The 25,839-nt window shown below is 37.7% G+C and overlaps 1 protein-coding gene across 1 annotated transcript; it reads left to right on the forward strand.

Moving 5' to 3' along the window:
- Nucleotides 1–557: 557 nt before the first annotated feature.
- LOC133824713 (uncharacterized) lies at nt 558–1,898 on the forward strand. Its single transcript, XM_062257686.1, has 2 exons — nt 558–1,484; nt 1,581–1,898. Exons 1-2 carry the CDS (start codon nt 558–560, stop codon nt 1,896–1,898), a joined length of 1,245 nt encoding a protein of 414 aa, XP_062113670.1.
- Nucleotides 1,899–25,839: the final 23,941 nt, after the last annotated feature.

Here is a 25,839-nt window from a genome sequence, read left to right on the forward strand (position 1 = left end):
TTGCCGTGGGTGTCCAAATTGGGTAAGTGTTGTCCTTAAAAAGCTTGCCATTACCCTTTTTCTTCTCACCCACGATCTCTCTAAGTCACCACTTCTTCTTCTAATTTTTTTCCCCTCATCTTTCTGTAAGTGTTTGCTATTTTTCAGAGAAGGAAAAATGGTGAGAACTCGTGGAGCTTCCTCTAAGAAGACCCCTGCTTCTCAATCCAGAAAGGTGCCATCTCCTTCGCCTCCTCCATCTGTGTCAACGACGCCTCCATCTGTTCCAGCAGCTGCTACATCTGTTGGGAAAACTTGCAAATCCAAGGCACACAAGAAGGTGTTATCCCTCTCTAATGAACACCCCATGGTATTTCCAGATATCTCAGCTGACATTGTCGATGTTGCACCACCATCTGAAGTGGTAGTGCCCTCTCGAGCCAAGGTCCCATCTCCTCTTCCGATTGATTCGTCTCTGGCGGCTAGGGCAAAATCAAAATAAGTTTCATCTTCTTCCAAAGCTGCTGCTGCTGGGTTTCTCAAATTGCCCTTGAAGCCGAGCCAGTCCAAGAAAAATTATGTGGCTCCCAAAAGGAAATTGGGATTGGACCGCGTCTTCTTCTCCCTTGACTGCTGCCAAGAAACGATTGAAGGCTCATCCCCCTTCACTGTCTTCCTCCGAATCCGACCCTGAGGAAGGCAAGTCTGAATCTGAAGCAACCCGTGATACCACCTTATCTTATGAAACGGTTCCTGACAATGCAGAATCAGAGGCTGAGTCTGATGAGCCAGAACAAGAAGACATTGTCCCCTCTGAACAAGAAGCCGAATCTGAGTCAGAGCCAATTGCATCTCCTTTGTCATCCAAGGCTAAAGGGAAGAGACCTATTTCTGATCCTACACCTTCTCCAAAACGTTCAGGTGTAAATTTCAAACCTTATTCTTCCACTTTTTGCTATAATGATAATGCTCGTGATATGGTTCTATATGCTCAAAGGAAATTTATCATTGAGAGAAATTATGTCTTGAGTGATCATCAGCCTTTTGGTGTGCTAACGATGCTTCAAGATCGAAAATGGACAGGTTCTTTGGTTAAGTTTACTGGTTTTGTGGATAGAATAGTCAAGGAATTCTATGCCAATCTTACTAATGAAATTATTGAACCTAAATCTCCTCTGTACAATAAAGTGTTTGTTAGGGGCCATTGGTTCTCTTTTTCCCCTCAATACATTGCCCATGCTTTGCATCTTCCTCTTGATGTCGAGGATGATGATGATCTTGCCTCTCTTGACAAGGATACGGTTATCACTGAATTAGTAGGGCAAAAAATGGTATGGCCATCTAATACAGTCATCTCGGTCTCTAATCTCACTTACACTTATGCTGTCCTCCATAAGTTTTCCACAACGAATTGGAAGCCAACTTCTCACACCGCAACAATCTCTTTTGACATGGCTTCATTTTTGTACAAGGTGGGGATCGGTCTTGGTATAAATTTGGCTATGGTTATTCATGATCAAATCATTGGGTTTTGAAAAGGTAATAGGAAAAACTTGAATCTTCCTTTTCCTCAAGTTATTTATAAAGTGTTGAGTATGCAGAAAAAAGATCTCCAACGTGATCAAGAAGACTTGGTGGCTCCCACTACTGCGGCTTCCTATAAGGCCTCTGCTCCTCCTACTGAAGCCACTGATGCTCCATCAACCAAGAAAGTCAAGCCCCAATCTCTGAAGTTTGCCTCGGATGACATTCCTCATGCATCCTCCTCTGTTGCCACAAATCCAGGACTTGTTGCAACAGAAATAACTGCTATTCGAGCCTCTGTTGATTCTTTGGCTACTCGAGTGATGTCTATTGAAGGACTGCAACGTTTAGTGTTGGAGGCTGTTCAATCTCTGTCCAAAGATCCAGTCGTTTAGTTTTCTTTAGTTTTTGTCTATTGAACATTGATACTCTATTTTGTTTTATGTATTATGATTCTTTGGCTTCTTTGAAAGACACAAAGGGGGAGAGTAGATACTTCAAAAAACCTGTTTGTTTGTTGTTTTATTTAACTCTGGACCTTCTTATTTTGAGGGGGAGTTAAGTCTAGTTTCTTTAAATGTTTGTTATAAGTTAATGCATGTTTTCAGGGGGAGTTCTTTCTCTTTACTTGTCACTAACATTTGTGTTGCAGGTTTTTGAATTAATTTTGTCTATCAAATTGCCAAAGGGGGAGATTGTAAAATCCTTTATTGACACATTTGACAATATTGACAAAATTAATTAAAGGAGAATTTTCGAAATGGGTAGTTTCTTGTTTTGTTGAAATGTGTCTTTCTATAATCAGATTATATTATATATGTTAATAAAATAAATATATAATTTCCTATAAAAGAATATCTTTTCTTGAAATGCAAATTATTGGTATTTATTTTTATTTTTATTGATCTGATTTATTTGTCCAGAAATCGTGTACAGCTTGCAGAGATAAAGTATATATTGTTTCCTTATTTATTTAGGGAAACTGGGTTTAAAAACTGTCCAGGTTCAATGAATCTGTTTGAACGGATTGCCAGTCTGTTTGAACAGATTATGACTTTCCTGTTTTGAAAGATTTTTCATTTATTGGCTGATTGGTTTCTGATTTGTTTCCACGACCTAAAGAGATTCTAAAAAATATATAATCATCCTTAGGTCGTTGGTTTTTGATTATCTCTCTTGGTGTATTATTTTCCAAATATTTTTCAAGTTTTAGAGAGACTTTTTATTATGTGAAGAACTTGAGTCCAGCAAGTTCTTAGTGGTTTATTACAGTGCACTTCTGTATTGTTTTCTTTGTGTTAATTGTGCAGGTTGAACACACTTGGACATTGTTCATCAAGCTTCGGGAGAAGTCTTGTTCGTGAGTCACTTTTCGGGAGGAAAAGTGCAAGTGTTATGATTTGAAGGGAGTTCAAGATCTTAGCACTTCAGAAATTTGATTAGGAGTTTAGATTACAACAGTTGCGACAAATTCAAGAGGGAGTCTTTATTTGTATAAGTTAATTTGGTTTTGTAATCGTTTAGATATTCTTCTAATAAATTTCATTCTCTGGGCTTGGCCCCGTGGACTAGTAGCAATCTGCAAAGATTGCTGATACCACGTATAATTCCGTGTGTTCTTTACCTTATGTTCGTTTTTATCTTCTGGTCACAAACTGTTTAAACATATCTAGTTTTTGTTCAAACAGTCTCTGTGTCTGTTTAAACATTTCTGTAACAGTTCAACAATTAATTATTTAATTTGAATAACTAAGTTGGTAATCATAAAAAACAGAATTTCAAAAACCTTTGAAACTTCAAAGGAAGGACATGAAATCCAAATGGGAACTGAGAAAAGGTCCATAGTTTAAGGTAAGGGAAGTATTGATCTATTATTCACTTCCAGCAAGAATGTTATACTCACCAATGTTTGTATGTACCGAAATGAGTAGAAAGTGGCACTTTGCTTGGTAAACTAGGAATCAAGGTTGTGATAGATTCTGACAAGCTTACTTTGTCAAAGGGGAACATTTTTGTGGGGAAGGGATATGCTTGTGATGTCATGTTTAAAGTTTGTACTTCCATTGATGACATGAACAATAAAGCTTCTAGTTCTTCTTGTTATATTATTGACTCAAATTCTATTACTTTGTGACATGTCAGACTTGCACATATATGATTTAGCACAATTAAAAGAATAATTAAATGTCAATGGATTAATTGTGATAATGTTAAGCATGATAAGTGTGAACTATGTGTAATATCTAAAATGGTTAAGAAACCTTTCCTAGTGTTGAAATAAATTCTAATTTGTTAGATTTGAGACATAGTGATTTATGTGAACTAAATGACATGTTGACTTGAAGAGGAAGTAGATATTTTATTACTTTCATAGATGATTGCTCTAGGTTCACATATGTTTATTTTCTTAAGATCAAAGATGAATCATTTAGTGTGTTTAAAGCTTATAAAGCGGAAGTTGAAAATCAAATAGAAAGGAAAATAAAAGTGATTAGAAGTGACAGGGGTGATGAATATTTTTCACATGATTTCAAATTATTTTGAGAAGAGCATTGAATAATACATGAATGGACCGCCTATATATGACACAACAAAATGGTATAGTGGAAAGGAAAAATAGAACATTTCTTGAGATGATTAATGCTATGCTATTACATTCAAAATTGAGTTTAATTTGTGGAGTGAAGCCTTGTTATCCACATGTCATATTTTGAATCGTATTCCCATGAAGAAAAATAATATATCTCCATACGAGATATGTCTCCATAAGAGACATATCTTCATATGAGTTATGAAAATGAAAGAAACAAAATATTGATTATCTTAAAGTGTGGGGGTGTCTTGCTTATTGCAAGAGCACAAACCTTAAAAGGAACAAGTTGCATCCAATGGATATAAGATGTGCATTTGTAGGCTAAGCCTCAAATAACAAAGCTTATAGATTGTTAGACTTTGAGTCTAATGTGATAATTGAATCAAGAGAGGTTGAGCTCTTTGAGAACATATCATATGATGAGAACAAATAAAAAAAACATATTCAAATAAGAGAGCCTCAAGAGGAGACTCCTAAATTGGTTGATGAGCAACCTTTATTGCCTAGAAGAAGCCAAAGGCTTAAAGACTTGGGATCAAGTGAAAAGGACTCTCATGTAGAGACACTATATCTAGTAGAAAGAAATAATGAAGAAATTACATAGAAATATCCAATAATACTTCAAATAGAAGATGATCAAAGAACTTTCAAAGAAGCTATGTCCTCAATAGACTCCGCTTTTTGTAATGAGGCAATAAATGATGAAATTGACTCAATTATGTCTAACTACACTTGGGAATTGGTTGACCTTCCAGAAGGGTCTAAAACAACTAGGTGCAATTGGATATTTAGAAGAAAAAACCATACAGATGGCACCATAAAAATATGTAAGGCTAGATTAGTAGCCAAATGACTCAAACAAAATGAGGGAATATAATACTTTGACACATATGCACCAGCAGCAAGAACTTCTTCTATTTGATTTTTATTTGCCTTATAATCTATACATAACCTTTATATTCACCAAATGGTTGTCAAAATGACATTCCTAAATGGAGATCTCGAGGATGAGGTCTATATGGAGAAACCAGAGGGTTTTGTTCTTCAAGGAAATGAACATAAAGTGTGTACACTTGTCAAATCATTATATGGTTTGAAGCAAGCTCCAAAACAATGACATGAGGAGTTTGATAAAGTCATTGTTTTGGATTGTTTTAGACACAAAAACACAGACACATGCTTATATGCTAAGACTTGTGATCACTATGTCATACTAGCGTGTCTTTGTGTAGATGATATGTTGATTTTGACTAATGACATGAGAGGAATAAAAGAAACAAATAGGTTTAATCCTCTAACTTCAAGATGAAGGACCTTGGAGAGGTCGATACCATTTAAGGTATCAAAGTTAGAAGAGATAATGGAGGGGAAGGGGGGGGGGGGGGGTTTGCTTTAAGTCAATCCCGTTATGTCGAGAAAGTGCTTGACAAAGTTAGTCATCTCAAAATAAAAAAGGTAGATACACCATTCGACTCAAACATGAAGCTTAAAAAAGAAGAAGGAAGAGCGGTGGCTCAATTGGAATATGCAAGTGCAATAGGGAGCCTAATGTATGTCTCTCATTGTACTAGAGAAGACATTGCATATGAGGTTAGTAAACTTAGCAGGTTTACTAGCAATCCAAGTATCAACCATTGGAAGACAATTGAAAGGATTCTAGGGTACCTTAAGTGTACCAAAGAATATAGCCTTCACTATTCAAACTTTCCTAGGATACTTGAAGGATATTTCAGTGCTAGTTGGATATTGGGAGTGAGAGATTATCTCTCCACCACCGGTTGGGTGTTTACTCTTGGAGGAGGTAATATCTCTTGGGGTTCCAAGAAAAAAACTTGTATATCGATCACACTCAACCATGAAATCAGAGTTTATAGCTCTTGCGACAACAAAAAAAGAGGCTGAGTGGCTTAGGGATCTAATGTCGGATATCCCTTTTAGTACAAATATGGTATCGAAAATCTCGGTACATTATAATAGTCAAGTTACTATTGCTAGAGCATATAATAGTGTGTACAATGAGAAGTCTAGACATAAAAGTTTAAGACACGAATATGTGAGACATTAATTGATTCAAGATGGAATCATATCTATCTCATATGTTAAGACAAGTGAGAACTTAGCAGATCCATTTACAAAACCTCTTGTAAGAAGGTTAGTAAGTTCCACTTCAAAAGGTATGGGACTAAAAACCTAGAATAAGAAATTCACCAATGATGGCAACCCAAATCCAACCTTGGCAATATCAAGGGAAGTAATTCAATTGGTAAGAAAATTCATTGATAAGTGGGTGGTTTCAACACTAAAACAATTGTGAGTTCCATTCAAAATGGTTAGTGTTGGTTGTTACTGAGTGAGGGTTAAACCAATGGTTTTTAATGAAGTTCAGTTGAGTGAAAAAATCATCTATAAATGTAACAAAGATGTTGTAAGAAATTCACCTATGTGAACTTAGAGGTGGTGCCGCCTCTCATGGGAGTTAAAGTTTCTCATCGAAAAGTTCATGAAAGGATGAACACATGGCCAAAATAGTGCTAAGTGAGAAAATTGAAAAATTAATGATCAAGTGGAGGTGTGTGAGGTATCACTGGTTTTATCATAATGAATACTTTGTTCAAGCTTTTAAGTAACCAATAATTTTGTAAGACTTTGTGGTATTTTCACTAAGGTAAAGTTCAAGTCGAAAGACACTTTATTTTAGGCACCAATACTATTTTGAGCTAGGGGAATACGTTTGTATTTAACCAAGTTGGGGGAGTGGCTAAATAGGGCTTCACCAATCCTATTACTACAAAGTCAATTTGAACAATTATAACTTGACCAGTCGATTCCTGAGCCATTTTTTCTCCCCTCTCGGTTGGCGTTTGCTAGCCACTAGAGCAAGTAAGAGAACCTACAGTGAATGAACGAATGTTAGGATTGTAGGATCTTGGAATTTAAATCTAAATGCAAGCTCCCTATTATTTTTCTAAGAATATAATAGAAACATAGAATAACATGACATACGTATGAATAAATAGATTCATAAGTTAAAACAAACACAAAGATGTAGAAACTTACGAATATGCAGCAGAACAAAGACTCATTCCTTTAGATTCTCTGTCCTTTTATCATTTCTAAATGCTAGGAATTGTCAAGAATCAAAACTGCTTAAATTATGTCAAAGTCTTCCAAGCCTATCTCTAAATTAAGTTTAACAAAGAGTAGGCAAGTTCTCAACACATGAGATAGAATTAGAGAGGGAAGAATAAGAGAATGAGTGGCCAAGAAATGATTAGACTATCTAGGTTTTCACTCACCCAAATGAATCAATTGTCTTACTTATGAAAACTCTAGACATCACATTCCTTATACAAACAACTTAACGAGCTTTATTTAAATTTAAATTAGTTAAAATAATAAACAAAAAATCAAAGCCTTGGGCTCCCACAAATGGACTTGGGCTCAATCTCTTTGTTTTGAATTTAAATCCCAATTGAGTATAAATTCAAAACCTTTTTATTTATTTATCTTTTAATTAGTTAAGTATATAAAAAATTAAATCAATATTCAAATTAACCAATTATAATGTGAAACTTGATTTAATAGTATTTATTTATATTGAAACCAATTTATTAATATTAATAAATTTGTCCAAAGAGTCTCTTTTATTCCCAAATTCTTAATACATGTAAATATCACTAACTTGACCAAGTCAATTTGATATTTCTAATTGATAATTAAATCAATTGTTTGAGACTATTAAGCTTGATTTGATAAGAGAAGACATGGGGGACCATGGATCCATGAATACACGCTTCAATAAATTCCCATGAGTTTAATTATTAAATAAATTATCTCACAATTTATTAATTCCTCATGACTCCACTATAGATTCAGAATTAACTCTTGAATTCATAGAACGTATTTTCTAAACCACAAATACGTTATGCATTGTTATAACCATTACAGTCAGTCAATCCTCTATCGATGATTTACTAACGAGCTAGGTGCAAATTATCGTTTTACCCCTCATCAGTATTTTATCCTTAACTCCCACTAAGTTCCTTATAAATGACATTTCTGTGAACTAAATCACACAAATGAGATCTCAATCATTTAACCTTTTGAAAAAAGCAATTAAGGAAATCATCTTTTCACTTCTCATACAGAAGTTCTAGATTTCATATCTATGAAGAATACTCCTACTCAATTACACTACTAAATCTCCAAGATGTAAGTATGGGCTAGACCGTAGGGTAAGCTGGTGACGAACAAGTAAAAAGATTTAAATAATATAATTAGCAGAATATTATCACTCAGAATTAAGATCGACTTGACCTATGGTCAACGTTGTGACATTTATTAGATTCGATAACAGTGATACTTATTTATCTATCAATAATCAATATCAGCCCTAGTCTGATGTAACCAAATATATTCGATCTTATCTACTTGGACAATGCCTTGGATAAGACATTACATCCCGAATGTGTAAGTAGAACATATCATAGATTGCCTAATCAGTGAAAATCCAATGCACTGATTTAATCATAGGAGTATTTCTTTTGAACATATAATACAACTATAATCCACTGTAACCTAGTCACTATAATTGTAACTATCCATATGTTTCTAGATTTTATGAATGTTTGTATTGATTGAATAAACATGTAATAAAATAGGCGAACAATGCGATTGAATAAATAAAATTATTTCTACTTCTTCGGGCATAGAACCCAACAAACTCCTACTTGACCTTTAAAAACGAATGGGACATGTTTCTCAAACCCATTCCATTTACATGCCTCATAAAAATTCTCTCTCCCAAAGTCTTGGTAAAAGAATCTGCTAGATTGTCTTCCGACGCTATCTTCCTTACCTTGATGTCACCCCTGGTCACATATTCCCTAATGATGTGGTATTTCCTCTCTTTATGCTTTGCTCTTTTATGATCTCGAGGTTCTTTCGAATTCGCTATAGCCCCATTATTGTTAAGTTCTCAGCTTATTCGAATGAAAATTAAAACTTAGAGTTTGGAAAAATTTATTATTCAATGGCTTTTTAAAGCTTAGATTTTCGAAATTCCGCACACGAACTAAGTTTGAGAAATCTCAAAAAATAAAACCCTGGTTACGACCAGGTTCAAGGCCTCATTCCTAACTGTTGACGCTGTTTTTCGTCAACTTAAAATGTAGAGCACGTAAACAATAAAATGTTAGGAAAAATAATATTGCCTCAATGGAAATAGTAAGATAATGTTATAACTCTATGCAAAATATTACAATGGACAAGATTGATTAAATAAAGTGTTACAACTCTATAACTGAAAATACAAATAAAACAAAAGAAATGAAGAAGATGATGAAGAAGAAGAGAATAGTAAAATACAACTCAAAACAAAAGTTACAAATAAAATAAAGTGTTTGGACCAAATGAAGAGATTACAACTCTTACACAAAATATACAAGAAAATAAAACAAGAGAATAAGAAGAAGAAAAATAGAATAAAAGGAAGAACATAAACCACAAACAAACTCTCACTTACACAACCTAAGTGAAGAGGATTGGGGATCACCAACTTGAACAAGGTATAAAACCTTTGTCCAAAAGCTTATTTCCCCCTAACTCAAGCACTAAGGGATCTCTATCAGATTTTTGGAAATGCTTTATGGAATAATCAAGCCTCAAGGTGTTTCTAGCCAAGTGCTCTAGTGGATAGAAAAATGGTGTGTCTTACAAGTGAGCATTAGGCTCCTATTTATAGAGTTTAGAGACACCCTTTGAATTTCAAATTCCACCAACCCCCATGGCTGTTACCAATGATTAATTGGGTGTTTTATGGAATTAAAATAGAGACTTGGGAGTTACTCGGCTGTTGGAATCATTCAAAATTGGATAAAAACCGAAATTATATGAAGCTGTCAGCCATTAGGGCCACGACGCTTATTCCAGGCGCCGCGGCCCTCAGTCAATTTCATCAACACATTTTTTCAGTTTTTTCCAAAACGTTCCAATTTATTCCCACTTGATTTTGTAACTTCCATACACAATATGAGAGTTAAAATCACATCTCTATCAGCCATTTCTCATATGGCTTTAAGAAATTCATCTCAATATTGTGTAACAACAAATCTACACAATAATGAGTGATATTTAGGAGTTACAAATTTGTGATGAATTTGTAACACCAAATATGTTACATGTTTGGATATTTCACATATATCCAAATAATGTAACTCTCTATTATATGTTACAATATGTGACACTCTATGTCACATTTATTTAATCTAAAACATTATATTATAAAATAATATAATATTTCATTATATTATAAAATAATATAACATTCCCCCACTAGATTAAATAGTCATCTATTGTAACACTTATTTAATCAATCATTATATTTAAAAATATAACATATCCCCCACTTGATTAAATAAGAACTCTCTCTTATAGGAGTCATTGCATTGATGCATAAAGTAAAGTGTTTTTCAACTTGAACTTTACTATAGTGTAATTATCACAAAATTTGTCAAAAATTTGGTTGCACTAGGCATTGAACCATCTTTTCATGATGACAAATCGGTGATAATACACACACCTTTGCGATGTTCACTTGAGACCTCTATGTCTCGCCTTGCACCGTTAATGGCCATGTGTACTTTCCATTCATGGACGTTCTTGAGAATACTCCCAATTCTCATGAGAGGCGGCACCACCCCTAGGTCCATATAGGTAGAATTCTTACAGTATTTTGTTACCAGAAATACTTGTCTTTACAAGACTGAATTTTATTAAAAAACCTTTCGGTTTTAACCCTCCACTTGGTAACACACAAGTACTCAATATCTCAGATGGGACTTGTTTTGAGTACAACTAATATTCACTTGATTGACTTGTTATTACCTATTGAACCTAACACTGGTTGAATAACTAGTGTTCAGATAGGTTGCCATCAATCGTGAATCTCTTTAGGGAGTTTAAGTCCCATCCCTCGAGATGATGCATCCACTAAATCCCTCGTTAGTGGCTTAGTGAAAGGATCCGCTAGATTTTCACTTGTTCTCACATAGGATATTGAGATGACTCCTCTTTGAATCAATTCTCTTACATATCCATGTCTTAGACTAATATGTCTAGACTTCCCATTATACACTCCGCTGTATGCTCTAGCCAATGTTGCTTGGCTATCACAATGTATCGATATAGTAGATACATTATCTTTGATTATGGGAATCTCTATCAACAGATCCCTTAACCATTCGGCCTCTTTGCTAGTAGCAGCTAGAGCTATGAACTCCGCTTCCATAGTGGAATGAGATATACAGGTTTGTTTCTTGGAACCCCAAGAAATTGCACCTCCACCAAGTGTCAATACACAACCAGTTGTGGACAAGTTGTCCCCAATATTGGATATCCAACTTGCATCTGTATATCCTTCTAATATTGAAGGAAATTTGGAGTAGTGAAGGCTTAGTCCTTTGGTTTTCTTGAGATAACCAAGGACTCTTCCAATTGCCTTCCAGTGATCCACACTTGGATTACTTGTAAACCTACTAAGTTTACTTACCGCAAATGCTATATCAGGTCTAGTACACTGGGCAGCGTACATTAGACTCCCTATAGCACTAGCATACTCCAATTGAGCCACCGCTCTTCCTTCATTCTTCTCTAGTTTTACACTATGATCGAATGGAGTATTGGCATCTTTAACCTTGAGATGGTTAAATTTGTTCAATACTTTCTCAACGTAGTGGGCTTGTCCTAGCGCAAAACCCCCACTATGTTTCTTTACTTTGATACCGAGTATGGTATCAACTTCTCCAAGATCTTTCATCATGAAGGTTGATGATAGAAACCTCTTCGTTTCTTCTATCCCTTTCATGCTATTACTTTAGAATAAGCATGTCATCCACATATAAGCAAACAATGATCACATATCCCTTACAAGTTTTGGAATACAAACACTTGTCTCCATTGTTATGTCTAAACCCATTAGACATGATGGCTTGATCAAATTTCTCATGCCATTGCTTAGGAGCTTGTTTCAATCCATATAAGGATTTTACAAGTCTACAAACTTTATGTTCATATTTTGGTAGGACAAACCCTTCGGGTTGTTCCATATAGACCTCCTCATTGAGGTCACCATTAAGGAATGCCGTTTTGACATCCATTTGATGAACATACAAGTTGTGTATAGAAGCTAAAGCGAACAAAATTCTTATAGAAGTTGTTCTTGCAACAGGCGCATAGGTATCGAAATAATCGATACCCTCTTTTTGCCTAAACCCTTTAGCTTCTAATCTAGCTTTAAAGGTTTGAATAGTGCCATCGGTGTGATATTTTCTCCTAAATACCCATTTACACCCAATTGGCTTAGACCCCGGTGGGAGGTCTACCAATTCCCAAGTGTTATTGGAAAGAATGGAATCCATCTCATCATTGATGGCTTCTTTCCAAAATGCACTATCTCTCGATTGCATAGCTTCTCTATAAGTCTTAGGATCATCCTCAACGAGAAGTACAATAGGAATTTTCCTAATGACTTCCTCTCTATCTCCTTCTACCATGTAGAATGAAATTCGTTGAGAATCTATCTCATCCACTACTAGACTTTTGTGATTTTTAAGCCTTTGACTTCTTCTAGGTTCAAAGGGTTGCTTTACATCCTTTTGAGAATTATCCTCTTGAGAATCAATTTTGGATGTAGAAGCTTGAGAATTATTCTCATATAATAAATTCTCCTTTAGAGATGTTGAAGCTTGAGAATTGTTGTCACATAACATATTCTCAAAGAATTCAACTTCTCTAGATTCAATCACAATATTAGACTCTAAGTCTAATAGCCTATAAGCTTTACTATGTGGGTTACCTTGGCCAGAGGGGCCGGCTGCTGCCCCGAACGCAGCTCACTCTGGATCAGGCCCCTGATTATCTTTAGGAGCTCGCCTTTTGCACACTAGGGGTGCCACGTCTTCTTTCTCCTCGATGTCTTGAATGGTTGGCAAGGCTTCTTGATAAAGGGGGAGCTCAGGAATAACAAGAAGAGGAGCCCGAGTTCTAAGAGCTAGAGTTTGGCCCTTGTTGATGAGGTCGTAGGCCACCATGGTGGCATTGTTCAAAAACCTGACGGAAGCGTTTCTCCTTTGAAGGAAGACTAGACAAAGTCTCAAATTGACTTGCAAAGGTCTCAGACTGCCATGTCCTTGCGAATATAGCTGCACAAGGAATGAACTCAGTTAGAATACTTAAACAAAAAAAAGTGTGAAAGTGATAAGAAAGTTCATGTGCTGAATTCACAAAGATAGAAGACTTACGATGTAACGCCCTGGATAGCCAAGACCGTTACACTGTGTGTTTATAAAGTGCTAGACTTGCTAATCAAGTCGTTTATTTAAAAACGTGTTATTGAAACTACAAAGGAACTAGGGTTAAAATGTTTTGGTCTCAAAAGTCACATTATCATAAAGAAACATTTCCTGTTTACACGGGATCCCAAAAATGTTAAGTTTGAAACTGTTTACAAAAGATCCAAGGACTAAATACAGAATTAGCCATATTAAGGCAAAACAGACAATTCGGCAATCTCTGTCCTGATCCACTCCTCGGTCATGGCGACCGAACAGCCGGCTATGTACATTCCACCCTGTAGCCCTCCATCTCAGGATTGGTCCAACTTGCCTTTGCCTTTACCTGCACCACGTAGCACCCGTGAGCCAAGGCCCAGCAAGAAAGCACAACAACAGAGAATAAGCAATCAACAGACAGTTCAGTATCTCATATTGCATCACATATTCTTAATCATATCAATAATCAGAATAGTAAAGTATTCAGCATACTAAACATATCAATTCATAACATACACCAAATCACATATGATAACTAGAGTTAGCGCCCTCAGGCCGCACCCTCCGTTATCCCACTGACTCCGGCCCGCTTAAACCGAGCTCAGTGAATATTAAGCTGTCCTCGGCTACCAGTGGCCAAGTCGCGCCCTCTGCGCAAATATTGTGTACGACACCCTTAGGCCGCTATCACTTGTCCCATGGCATAATACCATCATTGACATAATAAAAATATCGAGAACACTTAATCCCATCACAAACATATAACCGGGTGCAGTTTTCTTACCTTTCGATTCGCTAGCTTTGATCACTTGAATCCTTGAGCACGATCCCTCTCGAGCCCTAGCGCTCACCTAAACACAACCATAGGTCAAATTCATCACCAAAACTCAAGTCCAAAACCTAGCCTCGGGACCAATCCCGAGCCCCCCGGGAAGTCCTAGTTCCACCAAACAAGGTGGTGGAATCGAACCTCGAACCCTTGGTAAAAAACCCTTGAAAATAACCCTAAAATCCCTTTTTGGAAACAGGGTAGCGCTACAACGCTCTTAGGAGGGTGCTACAGTGCTACAATTAGAACCAAAATCCCCCAGAAAGCATGGCCTAGCGCTACAGCGCCCAAAGGCTAGCGCTGTAGCGCTAGTCACAGATAGCCAACCTCCTAATTTTCCTTTCTGCGATTTCCTTGAACCAAACTCAACCAAAACTTCTTCAAACCTTCACCAAACTCAAAAACAACCTAATTAACACATTCCAATCATCCCAAGCACCCCAAATACTCAAAACCCAAGCACAAGCATCCCTAATCCCAAAATTCACCATAGCCACTTCTAGACTTCAAAACTCAGCAGAAACTAGTCAAAACATCAAAGTTAAAAGCTCTGAATCTATACCTTTGATGGAAATTCGACCTCAAGTTGCCTCTAGACCTCTTTAGCTTGATCTTCCTCAACCCTTGGCTCCAACTTCCCTAGAATTCCCCTTCAACACAGCTTAGTTACCTTAGTTAAAAACCAAAACTAGAACTGAAGGAACTATAAAGTCTTACCTCAAGTAAATGGCCTATCCATGCTAAACCCTTGCCAAATCTTTAAACTTAGCTCAGAAACCTTATGGCTTAGTTGACCTAGCTCTCCTCTGAATTTTTCTCCAAGAAGACACAAAGAAATGGTGAAGGAGATCACCAACCGGCCCTTAGAAAACCAGCTCTGTTTTCCTCCCTTTCTCTTTTCTTTCTTTTCCTTCTTTTCTTTCTTTCCTCATGCTTCTGTAGTATTCTACCACTTCCACTAACATATAGCCTCAATAATACCTTTCTTTAAAAAGCCAAATGACCTTAATGCCCTCCCTTTTAATTCTAAACCCTTTAATCCACTTAGGGGCATTTTAGTCATTTCACCCCAATTCCCGCTAACTCCTCGAGTGTCTCTAATATTTACCGCTTAATTTCCGATACCTAATTAATCACCAAATATATTCCTCGATGTCAAAATAGACTCCAATATACTCACTAAATTCTCATTTATACCCCAGGCTCACCCCGAGCCGGGTATAAATCCCTGCCGTGACTTTTTCGCTAATCTGCTTCCTAGGATCGTCTCGAGTCACAGATCACAGATATATCCATATAATAATGTGGTCTCGACAATTATCACATATATGCATACAATTATGCCCATAATGGCCAAAATTACGATTATGCCCTTCTACCCTAATCAGGGCCTACATGCATACTAATACACATAGTCATGCATCACAAGTATTCAAATAGTCATATAACATGCTTTAAATCATAATCATGCATTTCACTCATTAAAATCACAGTTAATTCCCATTATGCCTTCCAGGCACACTAATCAAGGCCCTTAAGCCTTATTAGCGAATTCGGGTCGTTACATACGAGGATGGTTAAAGTATTGGTGCTCGCAGTTCTTGAACCCATTTTACATAAAGAACAGGTCTTTATAGTCATTTGGGTGGCTAAGGAGGTTGATGATAGATTCTAGTTGGGAAAGCGAGTGAGGTAGTAAAAACCGTCACCTCGCCCCTTCTGGTTAGGAATGGCCTTGAGGCAGAAGAAATACATAATATCTGTCGGAGTGGGGACCTCCCACTCATGCCTCAGACGCAGATATTTCAACCCTGCCAAAAGTCGATACGAGTTTGACGGGAGCTGGAACGGAGCCAATCTGACATAGTTCAAGAAATCTTTGAAGCACTGGTCCAGTGAGAGGAAGGCACCTATGTAACGCCCCACGTCACTATGGCTGTTTCTTGGAATGACGACTGGCCCTTCAAACCAACACAAGTCTTTCCAGCGTGCTTTGTCCTCACTCGACGCTTCCTAGGAAAAATTTCGAGGAGGTCTCCCATCTTGAGATTACTCCAGGTCAAGCACGCTTAACTTTGGAGTTCTTAAGTGATGGGCTACCAAAAAGAAGATGCATCTTGTTGATATAGGTAGTACCCATCAATCCATTTAAGCCCTCTTCAACTATGTAGTCCCATACCTACACAGTCTTAGAATCATCACACTTAACCTTCCCCAGGCGGTGTGGGATTACACAGCTTTACCCGGTCTTTCCCCTTACGGATCATGGGATTCTGACTGTCACAAATGGTATCAGAGCCTTGACCCAACCAGAAGTGTGGCCGACGGGGATGTCGGGCCCGTAAGGGGGGGGGGTGATCCAGAACTTGTAACGCCCTGGTTACCCCAGAATAGTTACGGTGAATTGTGAACCGTGAATTTAACTCGCTACCTGAGTTCTTTGGTTAAAAACATGCTTCTAGGAGTTATTAACAGGCTAAGGTGGAAAATCAATCAAAAGGAAAGGATATATTTTATTTAAAACATAAAACTATTCATGGGCCCATCAAAACATTTAAACCTCAAAATGGTCATTACTGTTTCAAATTTACAAACCCGTCGGCCTAAGCAGCAAAAATAGGGTAAACCCCCTAGTTCCTCTAAGAACACCTTGGCCGTGGTGGTCAAGCGGCCGCTTATGTACACATCACCACCTAAGCTCTCCACTTAAGGCTGGGTGAGCTTTTCTTTCCCTTTACCTGCACCACATAGCACCCATGAGCCAAAGCTCAGCAAGAAAACACAATATAGCATGAATATAATATCAACAATGATCATAATAATCATTCAGGACTTTCAGTCCAAAATAGATGAGTGACAGTCGCAAAAGTCACTAAGATGGGTTCTGTTCCCATTAGCCATGTGACGATAGGGTCACCAGGGCCTTACAAATAAGTGATCCTTTCACTAGCTTAAACAGGATTGGTGCTTGATGAACTAGTCACCAACATAACCTACCTTGTGACCATAGAGTCACAACCATGGGATTTTGCTCCCTAGCCATGTGACAAGCTGTCACCTAGGCTTTTGGCCCTGACTCTGAGTAACTAGTCTTAGACTAGTCAAGCGCTTATAAGTTTCATCGACCTTAGGATCGGTCCAGCATTAATGCTCCTAGAGTCATTCAACACTGATATTGACTAGATCTAATCTTTTATCGGCCCTACGTTCAGGACGCTTATGCCGTTTCTGACTCTCAGGTCAGTAATATGCGACCAGTGCCGTCCCTGACTAATCAATGCCATACACAAGTAAGCAAGCTCTGCTAAGCATTTAATATGAAATCAATGTCCACATTCTATAACCAATATGCCTCAACAACAATCATGCATGTCATATACACAGGGTGCAGTTTTCTTACCTCTGATTCGAGCGAGAGTTAATATAAGAACGACCCTTGAGAACGATCAACCTTTAAGCCCTTTAGCGGTCACCTAGTCATAACCAAATATGGGATACCATCAATAAAATGAATAAGAAAGATTCTCAAACCAATATCTAGCCTCCGGGACATCAATCCCCACTAATCCGGATAGTAGGAACAATCCTGAGGCCTAAAACCAAGTTCCCGAGGTCAAAACACTCAAATGGCCTCAAAACCCTACCTGAGCCGCGACCCTAGCACCTTGAGCCGCAGCCCTCAGCCACACCAGGAGCAAGGGCCGTGGTGCCCACTACCCAGGGCCGCGGCACCCAGCACGCCCAAAACACCTCCAACTGCTTCTTCGAGCTTGGGCCGCGACCCCCACCCAGAAACTAGCCATAACCTCAATTTTCTTCACTCCAAACCTTCCAAACTCATACATAAACACTTCCAAATCCAAAAATCAAAGTTCCCAAAGTTCCCAATGATCCAAAATCATCAAATCTCGAGGCTCAAATGAATCAAAAACTCAACGATTCACAAAATCTAATTAGAAGCTTAGAAACTCTAAGAACTCAAAACTTGAAACTTAGATTACCTTTGATTGGGTTGTTTCTTGTCAAATCCTTCAGTCAAGAAGATTCTAATCTTTCCTAGGATCGCTATGCCTCGATCCTCGCTTGATTTTTACTCCTAGAACTCAAGATTTCTTCGACATTGCCTCGAATGGTAAAAGGAACTAATGGGAAGAGAGAAAGTGTTTTCTAACGTATGGTTCTATCTGACGAGCTACTTCAAGCTTAAGTAACCTCAAATAAATCCTAGTGCTCGGTGTCCCAAAAATACTCCTGGGAACATTATAGTCAAAACTTCCAGAATTTCCTCCTGATCTCAATAACTCCCAATTTATCATCAAATAAACATTCCCATTACTCAATATCCCAATAAAAGACCCCGTTATGAAAAAACCGCTAATTTGCAATATCAGACCGTCTCATGTCGAATAGCTTGAATATATCTCCATAATAATTGGATCTCATCCATAAATCAGAATATGCACCAAAATACACAAATATGCCCTCAACGGGCCAAATTACCAAAACACCCTAATAATCAAATGTGGACTGACATGCATGCATATAACATCATATTATAATATAATTCACATAAACATGCATATAATCATTTAATGGCATAATTAAATAATTATGGCCCTCCCGGCCTACTAATCCAGCCATTAAACCGCATTAGGGATTTCGGGGCATTACAACCTACCTCCAGGTGCTTATCACTCCAAGCCCCATAGTCATCTTGGAGAGGGGCACAACTCTGCTCTCCTTCCAGTGGAGGCCGGGCATGGAGGCCATCAGCTCCCATCTCAATCCCATGGCTCAGCAGGATCTTGTTAACTTTTCCTTGTGTCATTATCTGGGACACTATATGATCAGCCTCGAAGAATGCATTGGGGTCGATGACAAGTTCCCTCTCCACCACAGGGACTAAATGAGGAATTGGAGAGTCAGACGCGACCTTCTTGCCCTTATTCTTGCTCTGAGTAGAGGAGCTCGCGATGTTTTTCTTTAGGGGGGCCATGGTTTAGCTCACCTGATGACAACGTGGCTTATTAGTGGAGACCTAAGATAATTATTAGCTACAGCGGTAAAGGTACGAAAATTTGAGGGATTACGTGGTTTACTTTTGGGATTTAAAATTTATACGAGCTAAGATGTGTCCTACCATCTGCGTGTGGTTCCATGCGTGGTCCTAAGCCACGTGCTTTGAATTTGTGAAATTCCCTGATACTTCAGGATTCATGTGTCAGACTCGTTAGACCCACTACTTTTCTTTTGAAAGTGGTTTAATGCAAAACTGCTTAAAGATTCGTGACCCCTAAGCTACACAGAACCAAACCTAAAACTCTTTCGGCTTCTACATCAAAACATATATTCTAATTGATTTACCAGTAACTTTTTCTTTGTAAAACCCAGAAAATTTGCCCAGTTTTATGAATACCTTATTTCTAAACAAGACTAGTCTCGCTCGTTTAGCCTAAATCGAAACCTATTTCCTATTTACACTTATACGTAGCCTAAACGATATTTAGAAAAGAATTTTTTTCAAAGTAAAAAACTCACTGGAAAATCAAGAATTGAAATATTCAAACCAGGTGAGGAAATACTTACAGTTTATATGTTCGATTCAAAGAAAATGTCGATACGTCCACATGAAGCTCCTTGAAAGCTTCTGAGAGTCTGAAAGGCGATGAAGATTTTTGGGAGAAGTTTGAGAAGAAAAAGGGAAACTTTGTTTTTGAAAGGAAACTTTTTGAATGCAAAGGTGGTAAGGTTCAGGTCTGATCCCCCTATTTATTCATAAACTATGATAATTAATTCGGGCCATCCGATTGGGTCAGCTTGAGATCCAATGGCCAAGATTAAATGAACCATACGACGACAAAAGGTTGACAGGACAGTAGTCACAGTCCTCGAAACATGAACGGACGCCAATTATAGATAGCCACGTGTCCGACACTTGAGTAGTAGATAGACATGATTTTACATGGAAAAAGCCTAAAAGCCCCTACTGTGTATGTCAGAAAGTGATGACATCAAGCACGAGCAGGAGCTTGGGGGGAAAATCTTGTAAAATTAACACGAGTTTAGTTACTCAGCTCGGGGTATAGTTGGCAGATGAATATGTGGAAAAGTAGCAAAGTAGAACCTCTGGTTAGTAATCATGTGAGCAGCTCGAGTTGGGACTTGGCAATACGACATACAGGTTATTATCAGACTGTCTCTTAGGATAACGATCCAGTTCAAGACCGATAGTGGCTAGATCATCCTTTGGGTGCTCTGAAGTTAATCCGAGCTAAGGTTTGGATAATCTTTGATCACCAGCTAGGTGAATATATTTAGCTTGCGAAAACCATGTCAGAACGCATACTGAAGGATCCCAAGAGACTTAGAGGCTCTTTATACGCTCATTAATGCCCAAACTGTATTGCAAATTAATCATTTATTATCCAAGATAGCAGGAATATATTCTGTTATCAAACCATATCCCAATGTAAATGGGAATAATTTGTATTAAATGTATACCATATTTATTCATATGGTTACCCAAACATGTCATGGAATTTCTACTATTAATATGAGGGATAATGGACAGGGAAAGGGATGACCTTTTTTGTATTACTGAAACTCTGCAGAAATTGTGAGAGAATAGCAATAACATTGTCTTGTTGACTAGGTGGATTTTAACCACTGAACCACATAAAATTGTGTGTGGATGAAGGGTTTCTTATTATTTCATCATGGTTTATAAATAAGCTCTAATAGCCTTATTAGATTTCTAAATCTACTGTTGGCCAAAAATCGCGTCAAGAACATTCATAATTATTTTGATGTTGATTTAGTATTATGTGGCCACAATGTAGGTTAGATCAAACTCTAAACATGTCTACCCAAGATGTTACCGTATCTAATTTCGTTGATGATGTTGATTATGATAATGTTGGGTTTTATGCGCTTATAAAACCATGTTGGACATGTAATGCGATTTTATATTGTCAATAAAAGTAGTAGAAATCATTTAGTTTGAAAACCGTGTTACTTCCTTGTTTTATTACATGATTATTGAAATAATACAAGCATTTATAAAATCCTGAACATATGGATGGTTATAATTATAGTGACTAGGTTACAGTGGAATATAATTGTAATTATATGTTCAAAAGAACGAGTCCTAAGTTTAAGTTAGTGCATTGGATTTTCACTGATCTGGCAATCTACGATATGATCTTCTTACACATTCGGGGTGTGATGTCTTTTCCAATGCATTGACCAAGTAGATAAGATCGGATGTATATGGGTACATCGGACTAGGACAGGTATTGATTGATAAATAAGTATCGTTGTTATCGAGTCTAATCAATGTCACAACGTTGACCATAGGTTAAGTAGATCTTAATTCTGAGTGATAATATTATGCTAATTATATTATTTAGATCTTTTGACTTGTTTGTTACCAGCTTACCCTACGGTCTAGCCCATACTTACATCTTGGAGATTTAGTAGTGTAATTGAGTTGGAGTATTATTCATAGATATGAAATCTAGAACTTCTGTATGAGAAGTGAAAAGAGGAGTTCCTTAATTGATTTATTCAAAAGGTTAAATGATTGAGATCTCATTTCTATCATTAAGTTCACGGAAATATCATTTATAAGGAACTTAGTGGGTGTTAAGGATAAAATACTAATGAGGGGTAAAATGGTAATTTGCACCAAACTCGTTAGTAAGTCATCAATAGAGGATTGATTGACTGTAATGGTTATAACAATGGATAACGTATTTATGGTTTGGAAAATACGTTATATGAATTCAAGAGTTCAATTATGAGTCCATAGTGGAGTCACGAGGAATTAATAAGGTAGTGAATTTTTTTTGTAAATTAATTCACGGTAACTTATTGGAGCTTGATTTCATGGATCCATGGTGCCCACATCACCTTTGAGTAAATCATCTAGAATGTCTCAATTAATTGATTTAATTATCAATTAGGAATTTTAAAGTTAACTAGGTCAATTTTGGAAAATTTTACAGAGATATGAGAGTTAGAGAATAAAAGAGAATCTTTGGGCAAATTTATTAATATTGATAAATTGATGTCAATATAAATAAATAATATTAAATCAAGTTTCAAATTTTAATAAGTTAATTTTAATAATGATTTATTTAACTAATTAAAAAAATAAATGTTTTGAATTTAGGCCCAGTTAGGATTTAAATTCAAAATAAAGAGATTGGGCCCAAGTCCATTTGTGGGAGCCCAACGCTTTTATTTTTTGTTTATTATTTTTAATTAATTTAAATTTAAATTTAAATAAAGCCCATTAAGTTTCCTATATAAGGATTATGATACATAGGGTTTTCATAAGGAAGTCTCACTTGATTCATTGGGTAAGTGAAAATTTCAGCCTTCAAATTTCAGATTCCCAACAAACGTCCCAATCTCTTCCCACATGATTTTGTAACCCCCATACACCTAATGAGATTTAAAATATGTCTTCGACAACCATATGAAATCCAAACTCAAATGTATACCATACAATCTACACATTATTGGGTAATATTTGGGAGTTGTAGATTTGTAATTGATTTTGTAACTCCAAAATATGTCACATTTGGGCACACACATTTGTCTAATTTTGTAACTCTCAATAATATGTTACAAGGCGTGACAAATCACATTTGTGTGACAAGTTACATTTTGTCACATTATTTAATCTAACATTATATTATTTAAAATAATATAACATTCCCCAACTTAGATTAAATAATCACTTTTTGTTAATATTTATTTAATCATTCAAACATTATATTAAAATATAATATTCTTCCAATTGATTAAATAATCACGCTTTATAGAAACCTTTGCATTCGTGCATAAAATAAAATGTCTTTCGACTTGAATTTCCTTAGTGTAATTCTCAAAGATTGTTGAAATTTTGGTTGCCGGAGCATTGAACCATTATTCCTTGATAACAAACCGGTGATAACACACAAACCTTTGCTATGTTCACTTTAGACCTCAATGTCTCGTTTTTTCACCGTTAATGGCCATGTGCACATTCCATTCATATTCTTTTCTTGAGAATGACTCCCAATTCTCATGAGGGGTGGCACCACCCCTAGGTCTATATAGGTAGAACTCTTACAGTATTTTGTTACTCTACAATACTTATCTTTTAAGACCGAGTTCTATTAAAAATCCTTTCAGTTTTAACCCTCATTTGGTAACACACTAGTACTCATATCTCAGATGGGAAAAAATTTGGGTACTACTACTATCGACTTGATTGACTTGTTATTACCTATTGAACCTAATACTAGTTTGGTTAATAGTATTAAGATGGGTTACCATCAACCGCAAATCTCTTTAGGGAGTCTAAGTCCCATCCCTTGAGATGTCGAATGATTCCATTTGAGTAATTTCTTTTCTTATGTATGCATGCTTAAACTGTAACGTCCCAAATTTGCTAATAAGGCTTAGTGCCTTTATTAGTGTGCCGGGAGGGAATAATTGGATTTATTTGCAAACTATGTGAAATTAATTGAATATATGTGTGATTATGTGGCACATATGAATTATATTGTGATATGAATACGTATGCATATTTATGTGTATTAAATATGCATGTGGGCTCGTTTTTTTTAAAAAGGGAATTTTTGTAATTTTGACTTGTTGAGGGTACAATCGTAATTATGTGTGTTATGTGTTTGAGACCACATTATTATGTGGATATATATGCAGTATTCGGCTCGAGGCGATCCTAGTGAGCGAGTTAACAGTAAAGTCACAACAGGGTCAAATACCCAGCTCGGGCTGAGCCTAGGGGTATTTTGGTAACTTAGTACATTACCAGGGTTTACCGAGGAATGGGTAGTTATTTGGTGATTACTCGGGTATGTCATGGTTAATTGAGAATTTATAGTGTTTGTTGATGATAAGAACTCGTCAACTAAGTTAGATTAAGGATTTTGTGAGTTGTAAGGGAAATGAACTTAAATTAATTGATCTTAAAACAAACTTTCTGCTATCTCAAAGAACATAAAACTTGAATATTAGAATGGAAATGGAGAGAATGCAGAAAATATGTGTATTGCTAAAAAACGTCTGGTTACCATCCTAACAAATTTGACCCATTCTCAAGTGAGGGAGGTCATATTTATAGAAGAGCACTACTGACTCATTGTACATTGTGGTCCCAAGGAGACAAGTCCCTGCACATGCAGACTACAGATGGTAGTGGTGCTTGGAGAGTGGTGATCGGCTCTAGTACACATAAGGGGTCTGCAAAAGTACTTCTGCCTTGGTACCATGTCATGCCTCCGCTACTTGTTGACCGCATAGGCATGCTAGGGGAGTCCTTTCTATGTACCATTCTTGTACTTCCACTACTTGTCTGGCGTGAACATCGTGTCCATACTCCAACTCCTTTTGGTTTGTAGGAGCATTCCATACTTGCACAACCTCCTCGAGTCATGCATAGGTTTTCACCCTCACAAGGTACCTTATTTTTATGAGCTTCACGTATTTAAATCCTTATATGTTATCATGGATGACACGGTTCCAAGATGCCTGGGAGGCAAGGACCTCGCGAGATGGCCCTATGAAAATGAGACGTGAGGGGCCTCTCGGACCTTAGGCGCGATATCCTTGGTGCAAGGTATGAATTCATAGGTGAGGCATGTGCCTCGCGGGACCTTTGATGCAAGGTGTGAGACACGGTATGTGGAGTGGCCATGTGAGACTCTTGGTGCGTGATGCGCCATCAAAGGCAAGGCATGCACCTCCACGAGAACTTCTATGTGAGACACTATGCCATTTACGAGGGGTGACCTCGCGACACTCTCGATGCGAGGCGAGGCTTCGTATGCAAGGCGTGTGCCTCGTGAGAGCTTCGTTGCAAGGCGCGATGCCACATATGAGGGGCAACCTCGCGACACCCTCAATGCGAGGCGAGGCTCTGTTGGCGAGCTGTATGCCTTGCGAGACCTTCGACACAAGACACGATGCCAGGTGCGAGGGGTGAACTCGTGAGACCCTTAGCTCGAAGCGATGCTCCGTAGGCAAGGTGTGTGCCTCGCAAGACCTTCATCACGAGACGCAATGCCACGTATGAGGGATGACCTCGCAACACCCTCTGTGCGAGGTGAGGCTCCGTAGGTGAGGCGTGTGCCTTGTGAGACCTTCGGCGTGAGACGCAATGCCAGGTGCGAGGGGTGACCTTGTGAGACCCTCGACACGAGGCGATGCTCCGTAGGCGAGGCATGTGCCTTGCGAGACCTTCAGCACAAGATTGAACGCTAGGTCCGAGGGGTGACCTCGTGAGACCCTTGGCGTGAGGCAAGGCTCCGTAGGCGAGGCGTGTGCTTCGCGAGACCTTCGGCCTAAGGCACAAGGTCGTGTTTTGTTGTTTCCATCCTAAGTATATATTTTGAGGGACATGAGGTGGGGGACTTTTTAAGCACGAAGTTTTGGCATCCACACTTCCCCCTCGTGGGGCCTTTAGGTGCACTAGTAGACTTTTCGGTATGGTGTCTTCAAACAACTTGTGGTGTTAGTGTGTTTCTTTGCTTTGGTGGTGTGAAGAAACACACTTTGGGTTGATGATCCTC

Source organism: Humulus lupulus, chromosome 3 (genome assembly GCF_963169125.1).
Source record: "Humulus lupulus chromosome 3, drHumLupu1.1, whole genome shotgun sequence".
Taxonomy (NCBI): domain Eukaryota; kingdom Viridiplantae; phylum Streptophyta; class Magnoliopsida; order Rosales; family Cannabaceae; genus Humulus; species Humulus lupulus.